Genomic DNA, 14,436 nt, shown 5'->3' with positions numbered 1-14,436 from the left:
GAATGTGTATCAATGGGGAAAGTAGTGGTGTGTGCTAATTATAGGGATGCCCATGGGGCTGGGTATCAGAAATGACCCGTGCGAGAGAGGCCGATCGATGTTTCCAGGGTTAGAGTAGTGCAGAAGTTGTCCTATGCTGAGGCAGTGAAGAAAGTAGAGGAATATGGGTCAAGGCGGACGGATCCTGAGAGGAGTGGTGTGAGTAGTAGATATGTACCAGTAAAGAGGGATAGACCAATAAGTTATATATGTTTCAGTAATATTGGAATTTTTGCATTTATAGCGATGGTTATAAACTGTATTGCAGGGATGGAACGTAAGTCGCAGAAAAGGTTGTGGTGGCAGCTGCAGAGAGGTATTTGGGTGTGTTAAGTGGTGGTGTCCCATCCTTTCGGGTTCTTGGCATGAGGTAGGATTAAATAGATTTAAATAGTGGAGTATTTACATTTTACATTTAAGTCATTTAGCAGACGCTCTTATCCAGAGCGACTTACAAATTGGTGCATTCACCTTATGACATCCAGTGGAACAGCCACTTTACAATAGTGCATCTAAATCTTTTAGGGGGGTGAGAAGGATTACTTATCCTATCCTAGGTATTCCTTAAAGAGGTGGGGTTTCAGGTGTCTCCGGAAGGTGGTGATTGACTCCGCTGTCCTGGCGTCGAGTATGGTGATGTTATTTTTGTGAGTGTAGTGTTAGATGGTCGGGTATTTGTTTGTCAAGTAAAGTATAAGGGAGTTTTATTCCAGTCTAGTAGGTGGCGGTAATGCAGCATTTATTGGATGCCAACCGCCGTTAAACTTCATCGAAGAGGAAGAACACTGCCACCTACTGCCCTCAGGAACAAACTGTTATCAAAAAACGCATGCGCAGTGAAATGTCCTTTTCAAAGTACGCCATTTTGTAACAGTAGACCGCCTGTTTTCGCGCAAGAGAGCAGCTATTCGGTGATTGCAAACACTTTTTTTGTTGCGTTTTCTCAGTGTAATAATGGCTGAAAACTCTTCGGTAGGAGAAGCTGGGGCTGTTGAGATTCCGGAGGGAGCGATTCGCAAATTGTCGGAGTTGAGAGTCATTGACTTAAAAGCCGAATTAAAAAGGCGAAATCTGGACACCATTGGCATCAAGAGTACGCTGACTGAGAGGCTGAAAAAGGTAGACATGCTAACGAGTAGATGGATAGCTGTGCTAATGTGCTTGGTATTTTGCCAACTGAGATGACCTTTCGTGATAATTCCACAATTAAGTGGAACCAGTATAATTGAATTAGTTAATGTAATTATCAATAGTTAGCTATAACCACTAGCATTAGCTAAATTTGATATTTACGCCAAATGGAAAGTGAACGTTAGTGAACCATGGCCTTGCGTGGCGTTAGCCACATGGTTCCCTTTCCTCGAGTACCCCTACTCCGTATTCTAGAACTAGCACACCCGATTCAACTACCAAACGTCTTGGTGGTTAGTTCTACCATTTGAATCATACGTTCTAGTTTTAGAATACATAAAATACGTTGAATGGAGGAGGGTAACTTACTGAGAGGTTAGGGCGGCGCACAATTGACCCAGTGTCGTTCGGGCAATGGGATTGTTTGGCCCGGGGGGCATTATAAGTAAGCCGTCATTGTAAATAATATTTTGTAATTAACTGCCCTGCCTAGTTAAATAAAATCGAGGTTTGCGAAACACGGCCTAGGCATGCAGCTAGCTGGTTCGAATCCAGGCTGTATCTAAACCGACCGTGATTGGGAGGCCCATAGTGCTGCACGCGATTGACCCAGCGTTGGCCGGTGTAGGCTGTCATTTTTTCTTAACTGACTTGCCTAGTTAAATAAAGTTCATATAAAGATGTATACATAACTAGCTAACGTTAAGTAACAATAATTCCACCAGCCAGCACCCTTGTAGCCTATAACTGACCACATAGCCCTGTGTTTGATAGCCAAATTTGCTTAACTCCTGAAACTAGATCTAACATAGTTGGCTAGGTAGCTAGATAACATCATTCATTCACCATGTCATCATCCATTTCTCCACAGGCGATTGAAGAAGAGGGTGGAAATCCAGATGAGATGGAGGTTGTTCTCGATGGAACTCCTAAGAAGGCACTGGCTAAACGGACCTCCAAAGGTATGTTAAAGGGGTGGGAGCAACGGTCTTAAGTCAACAATAATATCTTGAAGTAAAGATAAAATATATTACAGAGAGACTTAAAATGAGACATTGCTCTTCTGCAGGGAAAAGACAGGAGAACGATGAACCAGAGGACTGCACCATGGAGGAAGATTCGGGTGATGGGCAGGTGTGTATCAACCGTTGAATCACCTGGTTTGATCTAATGTAATCGCTTTGCTCTACTGTTAGTCTCCCTGGATAACAATCTATTGATGAATTCACTTCCCTTCAAGGATGACATGGAGAACATGCAGGACATGGACATCCTAGATATGAATGTGCTTGATGAAGCTGAGAATGACAACGGTGTGCCAGGAGAGGAGGAGTATGACACGGATGAAGTCCTGAATGAAGATGAACACGACATCGGTATCTCTGGCTCTACTGGGCCAATGGGCAAAGCAAAACCTGAAGAGGTGAGACACATGTGCAAGAGTTGTGTGGAACAGTCGTGTCTAATGATGTTGCCAATATTATCTTACTTGTTTGAAATGTTGCACCATGCTGGTGTGTGATTCTTTTTTCCCCTCTTTTTAAAACTAGGATGTACAGACTAAAGTAGCAGACATGGAAGTTAATGAAGATCTCACTTGCCCATCAGCAAAGGAGGTATAGTTGGTCATTTGTTTGTAGTTGGAATGAAAACACACTGAGTGACTGTAAAAAGCCATTTGTGGTTGGTACCGACCAATGTTACACTAGATACATTTTCCCTTTATTTCTTTAGGTTCAAGAGAAGGTTCTGGATCCCGAAGACTCAAAGGAAGAAATAGGTACCTTTTGAGAAGTGGTTGGAAGTTCATATGAATGCACACTTTCTTTTTGCAGTGTAAACCTTGGAATGCAAGTCCTTTAGATACAAATTATTGCTGTGGTTGGTCAGAGACTGGAAATCCAAAGATAATTGCTGACTGTGTGTTGATGCTTGTTAACTAAAATTGTTAAATACTCACATTTATTCTGTCCATTTTTGGCACCCTCCTATTATTAACACAGAACTGGTTAACAATCTGAAGCACAGAGCCAGTAATTAAAGATGTAGTTAGTGAGATGTTGCAAGTGATATGCAGTGTTTTTAGGTTGCCACACAAAGAGCCAGAAGAAAAGAAGACTGAGGCCCATTTGAAACCAACCTTTCAAAAGCCTTTTTAGGACTGACTAGTATTCTCACTGGACATGAGACTAATGGAATTCTGAATTCGATGTCACTTACCGCATTATGGACACTCATGAAGTCAGCAATTGCATGAAGACGGACCTTCCTTGTGCCTCTGCTGATCTTGTGGCTTTCTTCAGATCAGATCTTTTTCTACCTTGCGATCAGGTGTACTGAAGTGGTCGACTTGAATGAGGAGTTATACTGCTTGGTCAGTCTCTTTGGTTTTTCCAGTCTCTTGTTACGTGTATATCTGTGTATACATAGTTCAATGACAGCGGAGGGCCACGTCCTTTTCCAGCCTTGCCAGTTCCACGTTAACCATTGCTGTGTTTCAGAAGTAATTAAACTCTGCCATTCTATTCCTGTTAAATCCGTAGAAAATGAGAAAGTAGCCGGGTCTTGTTTATCTGAGCCACTAAATGAAGAGTGCCAGGAGCCACCAACTGAAGATCAAGGCACCATCGGGGACACGATCAATGTTGCAGAGGAAGACGATGTGTGCGACACCACTAATGCTGAGGAGGCCATCAATGTAGAGACTGAACTGTCGACTAGCGACAAGGACGTTGCTAAGCTAGCTGAACGTCAAATGAAAGATGCTGAGAACACGCAAAATGTCCCTGACGAGACGGTTGACGCTGAAAGTAATCAGGCTGTTAGTGTAAACGAGCAGGGCGAAAGCGCTGTTGATTCTGAAATGGTTTCTAAGGCTGAGGGTGAGGAGGAAGACAAGACTGAAGAGAACGCTGCAGAATCAACGGCAGTGAAAGAGTCCTCTTCTGTTGAGGGCGATGATCAGAAAAAGAGGTTTGTTGTTTTCTGTCTACTAGAACAATGGCTATCTGTTGCATTGGCTCCTTTTTAGCAAGTTTTGGTGCTCTTTTGGAGGCAAAATGGTCTGCGCATTTGTCAAGTTTTCATTTTGTCATTCCCCACCTATACCTCACCTCTTAACCATCATAAAGTAATGTATAGATGCAGTAAAGAGGTCAATGGAACTTGACCAAAACAATGGAAACGCGTGGGGGACAGATCCCAAATCTTCTCATTGCCCCCCCCCCCCCAAGCAAAATTACTCTCCTTTCGTGCTATTTGTGTTTTTTTTTACACTATTAGGTAAAAATTGGAGTTTAATGCTTGTATGGATGTCAACCCCAATGAATGTTCATGTCATCTTTTCCAACTGCATTACAGCTTATACGAACAGGACTTAGCATTTAGCAGTCACTTCTAAACCTGAAAATGCACTGCTACTAAATGTAATGCAGCCCAATCAATACAAATGGTCACCGTTCCGGCATCCTTCTAGCCCTCATGGTCTACGTTCCATTGGCCTCTTTACTGCATCTATTGGGAGTTTCTTTGGCCATTTAAGGCAGCCTAGTGACATTGACACCAACCCAATCACTGATGTTGTATATATTGGGGATAATTCCTGTGTGCACAGGGTAAGTATAATTCATCTGGATGACACCCCCTCCCCCACATCTTTTTTAATATACAAATATTAATTGTGTGTTCTCTTTGCCTTTAGTTCTGATGAGGAAAAGGGTAGCAAGCCTGACTCAAAAGAGGATAAGGGTAAGTGTGAATATTGTCCCCCTCTATCATTTTGTGATTGGGATGTCCATTGTAGATGATGTGCTCTCACCTGAATGAGGTGCTGAATCAGCTCTGAGTTGAATGTCCACCGTAGTCATGTTTGTCTGTGGTCCAAAAGCCCCTGCAGGCAATGCTCCAGCTAGTAGTGGCAGAAACCTGTGGGTTAGCGGGCTCTCCTCCACCACCAGAGCGACTGATCTGAAGACTCTGTTCAGCAAGTATGGGAAGGTCAGTATCCTGAGGAGAAATACCACCCTTTTTGGTATGTGCATGAATGTACTCTGAACAAAAATATGAATGCAACATGTAAAGTGTTGGTCCCATATTTTATTTCAGCTCATCTCTGAAACATCTCTGAACATCTCTGAAATGTTCCCTATCCGCTTAAAAATGTATTTCTCTCAATTTTGTTTACATTTGTCCACCTCATGTGGCATATCAAGAAGCTGATTACACAGGTGCACCTTGTGCTGGGGTCAATGAAATGCCACTCTAAAATGTGCAGCTTTGTCAAACAACACAATGTAACAGATGTCTCAGGTTGAGGGAGTGTGCAATTGGCATGCTGACTGCAGGAATGTCCACCAGAGCTGTTGCCAGAGAATTGAATGTTAATTCCTCTACCATAAGCTGCCTCAATGTTGTTTTGGAGAATTTTGCTGTACGTTGACCATCCTAACAACGGCAGTCCGTGTGTAACCATGCCAGCCCAGGACCTCCACATCGTCTGATAATAGCCACCCGGACAGCTGATAAAATTGTGGGTTTGCACAGCTGAATAATTTATGCACAAACTATCAGAAAGCTCATCTGCGTGCCCGTCGTCCTCACCATGGTCTTGACCTGACTGCAGTTTGGTGTTGTAACTGACTTCAGTGGGCAAGTGCTCACCTTCGATGGCACGCTGGAGAAGTGAGTTTCACAGATAAATGCCGGTTTCTACTGTATAGCGTTGTTTGGACGAGCAGTTTGTTGATGTCTACGTTGTGAACAGAGTGCCCCATTGGGTAGTGGTATGGGTAGGAATAAGCTACGGACAATGAACACAATTGATTTTTATCAATGACAATTCAAATGCAGAGGTACCGTTATGAGATCCTGAGGCCCATTGTCGTGCCATTCATCCGCTGGCATCACCTCATGTTTCAGCATAATAAGGTATGGCCCCATGTCGCAAGCTGTACACAATTCCTGGAATCTGAAAATGTCCCAGTTCTTCCATGGCCTGCGTACTCTCCAGGCATGTCACCCATTGAGCATGTTTTGGATGCTCTTGATCAACGTGTACGATCAACCTGGTCTTCCGGTTTCCCCATCAGTCTCCAGCAACTTCGCTCAAGAGTGGGACAACTTTCCATGCCACAATCAACAGCCTGATCTACTCTATGCGGAGATGTTGTGCTGCCTGAGGCAAATGGGCACACCACAGTGACTTGTTTTCTGATCCACTTCCTTCCTTTCATTTGTAAGCATCTGTTGGTCACACTTGTCTGTATTCCCAGTAATGTGAAATCCATAGATTAGGGCCTAGTGAATTTATTTAAAATGACTGATTTTCATTATGAACTGTAACTCAGTAAAGTCTTTGAAATGGTTGAGTTTTATTTTTGGTTGGAATAATTGAGGAAGATGTTGTTTTGGAGCCCACACACACACTTTTCCTGCCCAACAATTAGGATCCTATCATTCTCCGTCCCTCAGGTTGTTGGTGCTAAAGTGGTGACTAATGCCCGGAGCCCCGGTGCTCGTTGCTACGGCTTTGTCACCATGTGTTCCACAGATGAGGCCACCAAGTGCATCAGCCACCTGCACAGGACAGAGCTCCACGGAAGAATGATCTCTGTTGAAAGGGTGAGGGTCATTATCTACCACCGTGCATATCAGTTGCCTTTGAGACCGACCACTGCTGTACACAACAGTAAACCTGTTGTGTTTCTCAAATTAATGGGTTGCCTTCATTCAGAGAAGTAAGGTTTGACCATTCTAATCTGTCACTTTGACCTCTTTTCCAGGCTAAGAATGAGCCTGCTGGGAAGAAACCTGCTGACCAGTCTGGCACCGATGGGAGACACTCCTCAGACTCCAAGTAAAAGCTGAGAACACATCATTACACATTAAGTTATTATGTACGGTATGTCATGTAGTCTGTACAAGGTATGACAGCAATCCATGCTTTGGTTTAATTTCCCTGGCAGTGGCTGTTACTGTTTCCAATGCAAAAGTTTTTGCATTTGTCGCACAAATCCCATTCACATCATGGGACTGATATTAGCATTTTTCCCACGCATGTTCAAGTCATCTGACGTTGGTACGCTTCACAATCAATTTGAAATGCATAGGGATGATTTGGACGTGTGAGAAATTTGTGCCACAAATGCTAAAATGTTAGCATTTGGAAACCGTGTCAGGGAAACTAAACCAAAGCATAGATTTCTGTCCTACCATGTATATAGACTGCTTACAGGGTAAGGAAACCAATGTCACTTTGTAGTTTGGGTGAACTAATCCTTTAACATTTTCTCTATCCAGGTCCGATGCAAACAAGGACGAAAAGGCTGAAGGAGAAGTCGGGAAAGATGGAAAACGCAATGAGAGAACAGTGGTGATGGACAAGTCTAAGGGAGAGCCTGTTGTCAGCGTGAAATCCAAAAGCAAAGACCGGGTAAGATACCCACATGCTGACCTCTGTGCTCCATCTATTGAACTTCAACCTCAAACTTTTTTGAAAACTAGTTACGCTACATGATCTGTTATTCAATCCAGAGCACCAAGAGTCGTGACCGCAAGTCTGCAAGCAAAGAGAAGGATATACTGTCATTTGACCAGATCAAGGAACAACGTGAGCGAGAGAGACAGAGACAGCGGGAGAGGGACATCAGGGAGGTGGAGAGACGCAGACACTCTGGGTGAGGAGTTGCTCTAGTTGCAGGACATTTCACCGGAAGCCAGCTCGTTATAACAGTTGGTAGTATGCTTTGAACGGGGACTCGTCATTTAAAGTGGGATCAGCTAAAAATATCTCTCGTCCTTTGTTTGGTCCAGTGAGCGTGACCGCGGCAGTGGTGCAGACGGTCGCACGGAGCGCGAGCGTATCCGCCTGTTCCGGGAGAAGGAGGAGCGTGAACGCCTGCTGCGTAAGAGAAACTGGCTGGAGGTGGAAAAGGAGCGGCTGAACTTTGACCGCTTGGAGCGTGAGTTCCTGGAGCGCGAGCGTCAGCGCGTGGAGTATGAGCGCCGGCGTGAGCAGGAGAGGATCCAGCGGGAGAGGGATGAGCTCCGCAGGCAGCAGGAGCAGCTGCGCTTCGAGCAGGACCGCCGGCCCCTCAAGAGGCCATACGCCGACGTGGACAGCAGGTACACATTTTATCCCCCCCTCTCCGTAGCATAAGTACGGTTTGAATTGCCAGGTCGCTAGATTTTAGTTTATTTTTACAGGGACAGTGCACATTAATCAACGTTTCAGTAAAAGTGCCGGTTTTAGCCAACCGGCTAATTTTCACCCGCAGTCCCTGGACAGGTTTTTAGATCGTTAAGGCCACAACCTCAGAGCCTATAGATCTTCAGTATGCATGCCTGTCATGTAAAGGTGTGCGTGGTTTGAGAATACTTTATTGCGACTGACTGACAAAGACCTGCTGCTTGTAGGAAAGACAACTGGCAGGACAACAAGAGGCTGGCTATGGATGACCGCTATGGGGGGCGCTCAGACTTCGGTCGCCAGGAGCGCTACCAAGACTTTGACCACAGGGACCGCAGTCGCTACCAGGACGATTCCGTCATTGACAGGTACAGAGTAGACTTAAGGTTATTTGCCGCGAGCTGACACCAGCTGTTATGAAGGTTTATGACATCATTGTCATTGTTGTGTAGCCCTTATGGGGGGGGTCAAATATTTTTAGACTGATTCTATAACAGATGCCTATATGTATACTTATGTAAAAAGTAGTATTACTGGTCAACTGCTTGTGGTGGTGAATTTGTAGTTGTATGCCAAATGCTTTGATCAATGCTGGATGTTTGTTTAATAATCTGAGCTCTTTCCTGTAGGAGGGACACTTCACGGGCTGTGGTTGCAGACCGGGATAGTGCGGTAAGAGACATGGCCATATGTATGCATTGAGGTTCTTGTAGTACCACCTCTGTTTCTCAGCATTTTCTCCCATTTTAGTGGCTTTTTATAATAATAATAATATATGCCATTTAGCAGACGCTTTTATCCAAAGCGACTTACAGTCATGTGTGCATACATTCTACGTATGGGTGGTCCCGGGAATCGAACCCACTACCCTGGCGTTACAAGTGCCATGCTCTACCAACTGAGCTACAGAAGGACTTTTTAAAGGTGTACCTGATTGTTTGTTTTTAATCATGCTTCCCTCTCGGCAGCACTTCTCCGACCGTACCGAGAGGCACGGGAGGGACACTCGTGACACCTGGACCGCTGCAGGAAGTTATGACAAGCGTACTATTAATCCAAGGTCAGCTTGATTTTAGATGGCTTTGACAAGTTTATTTACCTCTCACCAGTTGGAGACCAATGTGTGTTCTGCACTTCTCTGTGTCAACTGTCCGCTGTTTCTTTCAGGGTGGGCCGTGACTGGGACTCAGGACGGAAAATAGATGGGGACCGAACATGGCAAACAGGCCGAGACGGTGGCATCCCAGGCCAAAGTCACATTGGGGCACGGGGAGGAATGGCAGGGTAAGTTGAAATATATATATATATATATATATATAAAGCATTATTTACTGTTTTCATCACACACCAGTCAATGTAGGATTAGGAAATGTGGGGCCAGAAGGATTCCTCTTTTGAGCCAGGTGCAACTTCTTATTCCCTCCCGTTAGGACGGAAACCTTTCAGCAATACTGATGCTTAGTGTCTTATCTCACCCACAGTCGTGGTGGAGGCTACATGCCAACGGGGACCTCCCAGTCCCTCTCTGGAGCTCTGAATCGTCAGAACCAGATGATGCAAGGCAGTGGGATGCAGGGTGGCGGCGCATTCGGTCGCCGCTACTGAGGTCTGAACACCCTTGTTCCCAGTCACACGTTTAAGTGTATGCAAGTGAAAACGTCTGCAGCTTGTATATTGCTCACGGAAGCTTCGTGAATTCAGATGTTGCTTTTATAGTCCCTTTGACTTTCTTTCCTCAAACTAAGACACGATTGAACTGAACATCTGAGTTTTAAATGTATCTGATCAGATCATCCATTGGTTTTTCATTCGGAGTGTCCTTTTTGTTTTCAAATTGATTGGATTTTTTTATTTTCTATTTTTGGTGTATTTTAAGTGATTTGTATGGGTTTGAATTTTGGTAGAAATGCTCAGGAATGCGTCTGCTTAAACCGTTTGCTAAAACCTGTGGGGAACTTGGTTGCGGAGAAGTACGAACCCATTAATGATCATGATTGTTTCAGACTTAATTTCAGTAACTGTCATTGTCTTTAGTTTTTGTACTTAAACAACTATTTTTCAGACTTTGTATTGACACTGTAACTTCACAGAACAGAAGTACATGCTCACAATAGGAAACAAATCAACCGTGTCAGATTCAACTGCAGTTGTACTATACCACTGGATGGCACCTGATGGCTATTTTTCTGTGAAATGAAAATGCTGCCTAATAAAATTCTTTTTGCAGTGCAACTGCTAAACAGTTTTTTGACGTGTCTTTCTCATCATAATAACGATATAATGATTAACATTTACCTGTCAAACTTGATTAACAACAACAAGGATCATGGTAGATGTGTAACTCCACAAATCCAATAGAATAATGGGCTTATAACTATCATGTGTTAACCATGTGTATGTGACAAATAAAATTTGATTTTGATTTTATAAGAGCTCAGGACTCTTCATGTAACCAGAAAAAGAGAAAGGAAAACATCCTTGTGAAATGTGTTTGTGTGCATTTCAGGTTGTTTGGGCCTTGCATTTAGCAGTGGTTAGGTTAAAAATCAGAAATTGTATAAACGGGTTGGGTTTAGCCATAATTATTATTTTTGTGGCTGTGTTAACTAATGATGACCTTTCCAAACGTGTGGTTGTCACTATAGCCACAAAGTCAATTGTTGCTAAACTGCATAATTCTAAAATGTTTAATTAAAATGCCTTGAATGCCCTTATGCCTTGAATTAAGACAAAAGCACATTACATTTTTTTTACCATTTAGCCCATTTTGCTGTTGTAATTACTGACAACCTTTCGTGTGTTGTAAACTCTGCTTCCATCACGTGAACTGGGACATGTTTCGTATTGCTTCAGATAAAAATATTGACGAATACGCTGATTCGGTGTGTGAATTCATTAGAACGTGCGTTGAAGATGTCGTTCCCATAGCAACGATAAAAACATTCCCTAACCAGAAACCGTGTATTGATGGCAGCATTCGCGTGAAACTGAAAGCGCGAACCACTGCTTTTAATCAGGGTAAGGTGTCTGGTAACATGACCGAATACAAACAGTGCAGCTATTCCCTCAAGGCTATTAAACAAGCTAAGCGTCAGTACAGAGACAAAGTAGAATCTCAATTCAACGGCTCAGACAAGAGGCATGTGGCAGGGTCTACAGTCAATCACAGACTACAAGAAGAAACCCAGTCACGGACCAGGATGTCTTGCTCCCAGGCAGACAACTTTTTTGCCCGCTTTGAGAACAATACAGTGCCACTGACACGGCCTGCAACGAAAACATGCGGTCTCTCCTTCACTGCAGCCGAGGTGAGTAAGACATTTAAACGTGTTAACCCTCGCAAGGCTGCAGGCCCAGACGGCATCCCCAGCCGCGCCCTCAGAGCATGCGCAGACCAGCTGGCCGGTGTGTTTACGGACATATTCAATCAATCCCTATACCAGTCTGCTGTTCCCACATGCTTCAAGAGGGCCACCATTGTTCCTGTTCCCAAGAAAGCTAAGGTAACTGAGAAGTGCTTTGAGAGACTAGTCAAGGACCATATCACCTCCACCCTACCTGACACCCTAGACCCACTCCAATTTGCTTACCGCCCAAATAGGTCCACAGACGATGCAATCTCAACCACACTGCACACTGCCCTAACCCACCTGGACAAGAGGAATACCTATGTGAGAATGCTGTTCATCGACTACAGCTCGGCATTCAACACCATAGTACCCTCCAAGCTCGTCATCAAGCTCGAGACCCTGGGTCTCGACCCCGCCCTGTGCAACTGGGTACTGGACTTCCTGACGGGCCGCCCCAGGTGGTGAGGGTAGGCAACAACATCTCCACCCCGCTGATCCTCAACACGGGGCCCCACAAGGGTGCGTTCTGAGCCCTCTCCTGTACTCCCTGTTCACCCACGACTGCGTGGCCACGCACGCCTCCAACTCAATCATCAAGTTTGCGGACGACACAACAGTGGTAGGCTTGATTACCAACAACGACGAGACGGCCTACAGGGAGGAGGTGAGGGCCCTCGGAGTGTGGTGTCAGGAAAATAACCTCACACTCAACGTCAACAAAACTAAGGAGATGATTGTGGACTTCAGGAAACAGCAGAGGGAACACCCCCTATCCACATCGATGGAACAATAGTGGAGAGGGTAGCAAGTTTTAAGTTCCTCGGCATACACATCACAGACAAACTGAATTGGTCCACTCACACTGACAGCGTCGTGAAGAAGGCGCAGCAGCGCCTCTTCAACCTCAGGAGGCTGAAGAAATTCGGCTTGTCACCAAAAGAACTCACAAACTTCTACAGATGCACAATCGAGAGCATCCTGGCGGGCTGTATCACCGCCTGGTACGGCAACTGCTCCGCCCTCAACCGTAAGGCTCTCCAGAGGGTAGTGAGGTCTGCACAACGCATCACCGGGGGCAAACTACCTGCCCTTACAGGAAGGCCATAAAGATCATCAAGGACATCAACCACCCGAGCCACTGCCTGTTCACCCCGCTATCATCCAGAAGGCGAGGTCAGTACAGGTGCATCAAAGCTGGGACCGAGAGACTGAAAAACAGCTTCTATCTCAAGGCCATCAGACTGTTAAACAGCCACCACTAACATTGAGTGGCTGCTGCCAACACACTGACATTGACACTGACCCAACTCCAGCCACTTTAATAATGGGAATTGATGGGAAATTAGGTAAATATATCACTAGCCACTTTAAACAATGCTACCTTATATAATGTTACTTACCCTACATTTTTCATCTCATATGCATACGTATATACTGTACTCTATATCATCGACTGCATCCTTATGTAATACATGTATCACTAGCCACTTTAACTATGCCACTTTGTTTACTTTGTCTACATACTCATCTCATATGTATATACTGTACTCGATACCATCTACTGTATGCTGCCCTGTACCATCACTCATTCATATATCCTTATGTACATATTCTTTATCCCCTTACACTGTGTATAAGACAGTAGTTTTGGAATTGTTAGTTATATTACTTGTTGGTTATCACTGCATTGTCGGAACTAGAAGCACAAGCATTTCGCTACACTTGCATTAACATCTGCTAACCATGTGTATGTGACAAATAAAATTTGATTTGATTTGAACTTGCCTGGCAGCCCCAGTTCGCACCATGCATTCAATATGACGGCTAAGACAGTTGCTTGCAAATGGGATCCACCCAAAGTGATTTCAAGTGGACGATACAGGTACTTTTTTACAGTTAATCCTTAAATCTGGATTTTGAGTTTTAGGAACCATTTAGGTATAGTATTAAAAAAAAATGATTATGGAAAATAGGTTGTTGACCTTACTGCTATTAGCCCAGCGTTTCCCAAACCTTGTCCTGGGAACCCCAAGGATGCATTTTAATTTTATTTTTTACCCTAGCACTACACTAATTAAAATAATCAAAGCTTGGGTTAATTACTTGAATTGGTGCTAGGGCAAAAACTAAATGATGTATCTATTTCTGTCCCCAGGACTGAGTTAGGGAAACCTTGTGTTAGCCCATAGAACCGTTTTGAGTAACAGATTTATACAAAGAAAAATTAATGTTGGCAGATAGGCGGTACCAACTTCACACAAGTTCGTGAGTTTTGTGGGGTCAAAGAGCGAGAGGGTATGCCAAACCGTTTGGATGCAACAGAAGTTTGTGAGGAATGATTTTTGGGATGTCTCAGTCTGACAAACATCGCTGTAGCTCAGCCACCTTCCACCACAGATGCGGAAGGCTGCCATTGGCAGATGCAGTGGATTGAGACACAGCCCACGCAAAAGGGTGCAGCCCACGCCCTTTCAAGAAGCTCGAACCAAAGTCTATGTAAGTGGCCGTTCAAGTGAGCATGCTTTTCCGCAAGAGACCAATGGCGCTGATCTATTGTTTCCCTCCCCGCTCTCTCCACCTGCCCCGAACAGACAAAATTAGCCAGTAAGGTGTTTCGCATCTGGAGCAGCCCTCCACGGGGTGGGGGTCAATAAGTAGACCAGCGTGACTGGAAAAAATTAGGGAGGTCAACTCGTCCCAAATCTCAATTGGGTTGAGGTCGGGTGATTG

General features: G+C 44.5%; 1 protein-coding gene across 2 annotated transcripts; it reads left to right on the top strand.

Annotated features, from left to right (window-relative positions):
• The first annotated feature begins 894 nt into the window (after positions 1-894).
• On the top strand, positions 895-10,601 carry safb (scaffold attachment factor B). 2 transcript variants are annotated; one of them, XM_035761631.1, is made up of 19 exons: positions 896-1,158; positions 2,042-2,132; positions 2,240-2,304; positions 2,411-2,593; positions 2,721-2,786; positions 2,905-2,950; positions 3,714-4,143; positions 4,871-4,917; positions 5,057-5,166; positions 6,640-6,789; positions 6,951-7,024; positions 7,468-7,600; positions 7,702-7,844; positions 7,981-8,292; positions 8,584-8,724; positions 8,986-9,028; positions 9,325-9,416; positions 9,524-9,640; positions 9,838-10,601. In XM_035761631.1, the coding sequence occupies exons 1-19, from the start codon at positions 994-996 to the stop codon at positions 9,959-9,961; spliced, it is 2,532 nt and encodes an 843-aa protein (XP_035617524.1). In that variant the 5' UTR covers positions 896-993; the 3' UTR covers positions 9,962-10,601. The 2 variants fall into 2 exon arrangements, with proteins under 2 accessions (XP_035617525.1, XP_035617524.1); XM_035761632.2 differs by lacking the exon at positions 8,584-8,724 and having other exon boundaries at positions 895-1,158.
• The last annotated feature ends 3,835 nt before the right edge of the window (positions 10,602-14,436 follow it).

Source organism: Oncorhynchus keta, chromosome 22, assembly GCF_023373465.1.
Source record: "Oncorhynchus keta strain PuntledgeMale-10-30-2019 chromosome 22, Oket_V2, whole genome shotgun sequence".
Classification (NCBI taxonomy): domain Eukaryota; kingdom Metazoa; phylum Chordata; class Actinopteri; order Salmoniformes; family Salmonidae; genus Oncorhynchus; species Oncorhynchus keta.
Note: the sequence above shows the minus strand (reverse complement) of the source record. Positions and strands in the feature narration are given on the sequence as shown.

Bases quoted from the DNA above. Each gene is read 5' to 3' on its own strand.
- safb (XM_035761631.1), top strand. From the start codon at position 994: ATGGCTGAAAACTCTTCGGTAGGAGAAGCTGGGGCTGTTGAGATTCCG. The intron at 2,787-2,904 runs GTATAGTTGGTC...TTATTTCTTTAG, and splicing joins CTTGCCCATCAGCAAAGGAG to GTTCAAGAGAAGGTTCTGGA. The intron at 9,029-9,324 runs GTAAGAGACATG...CCCTCTCGGCAG, and splicing joins TTGCAGACCGGGATAGTGCG to CACTTCTCCGACCGTACCGA.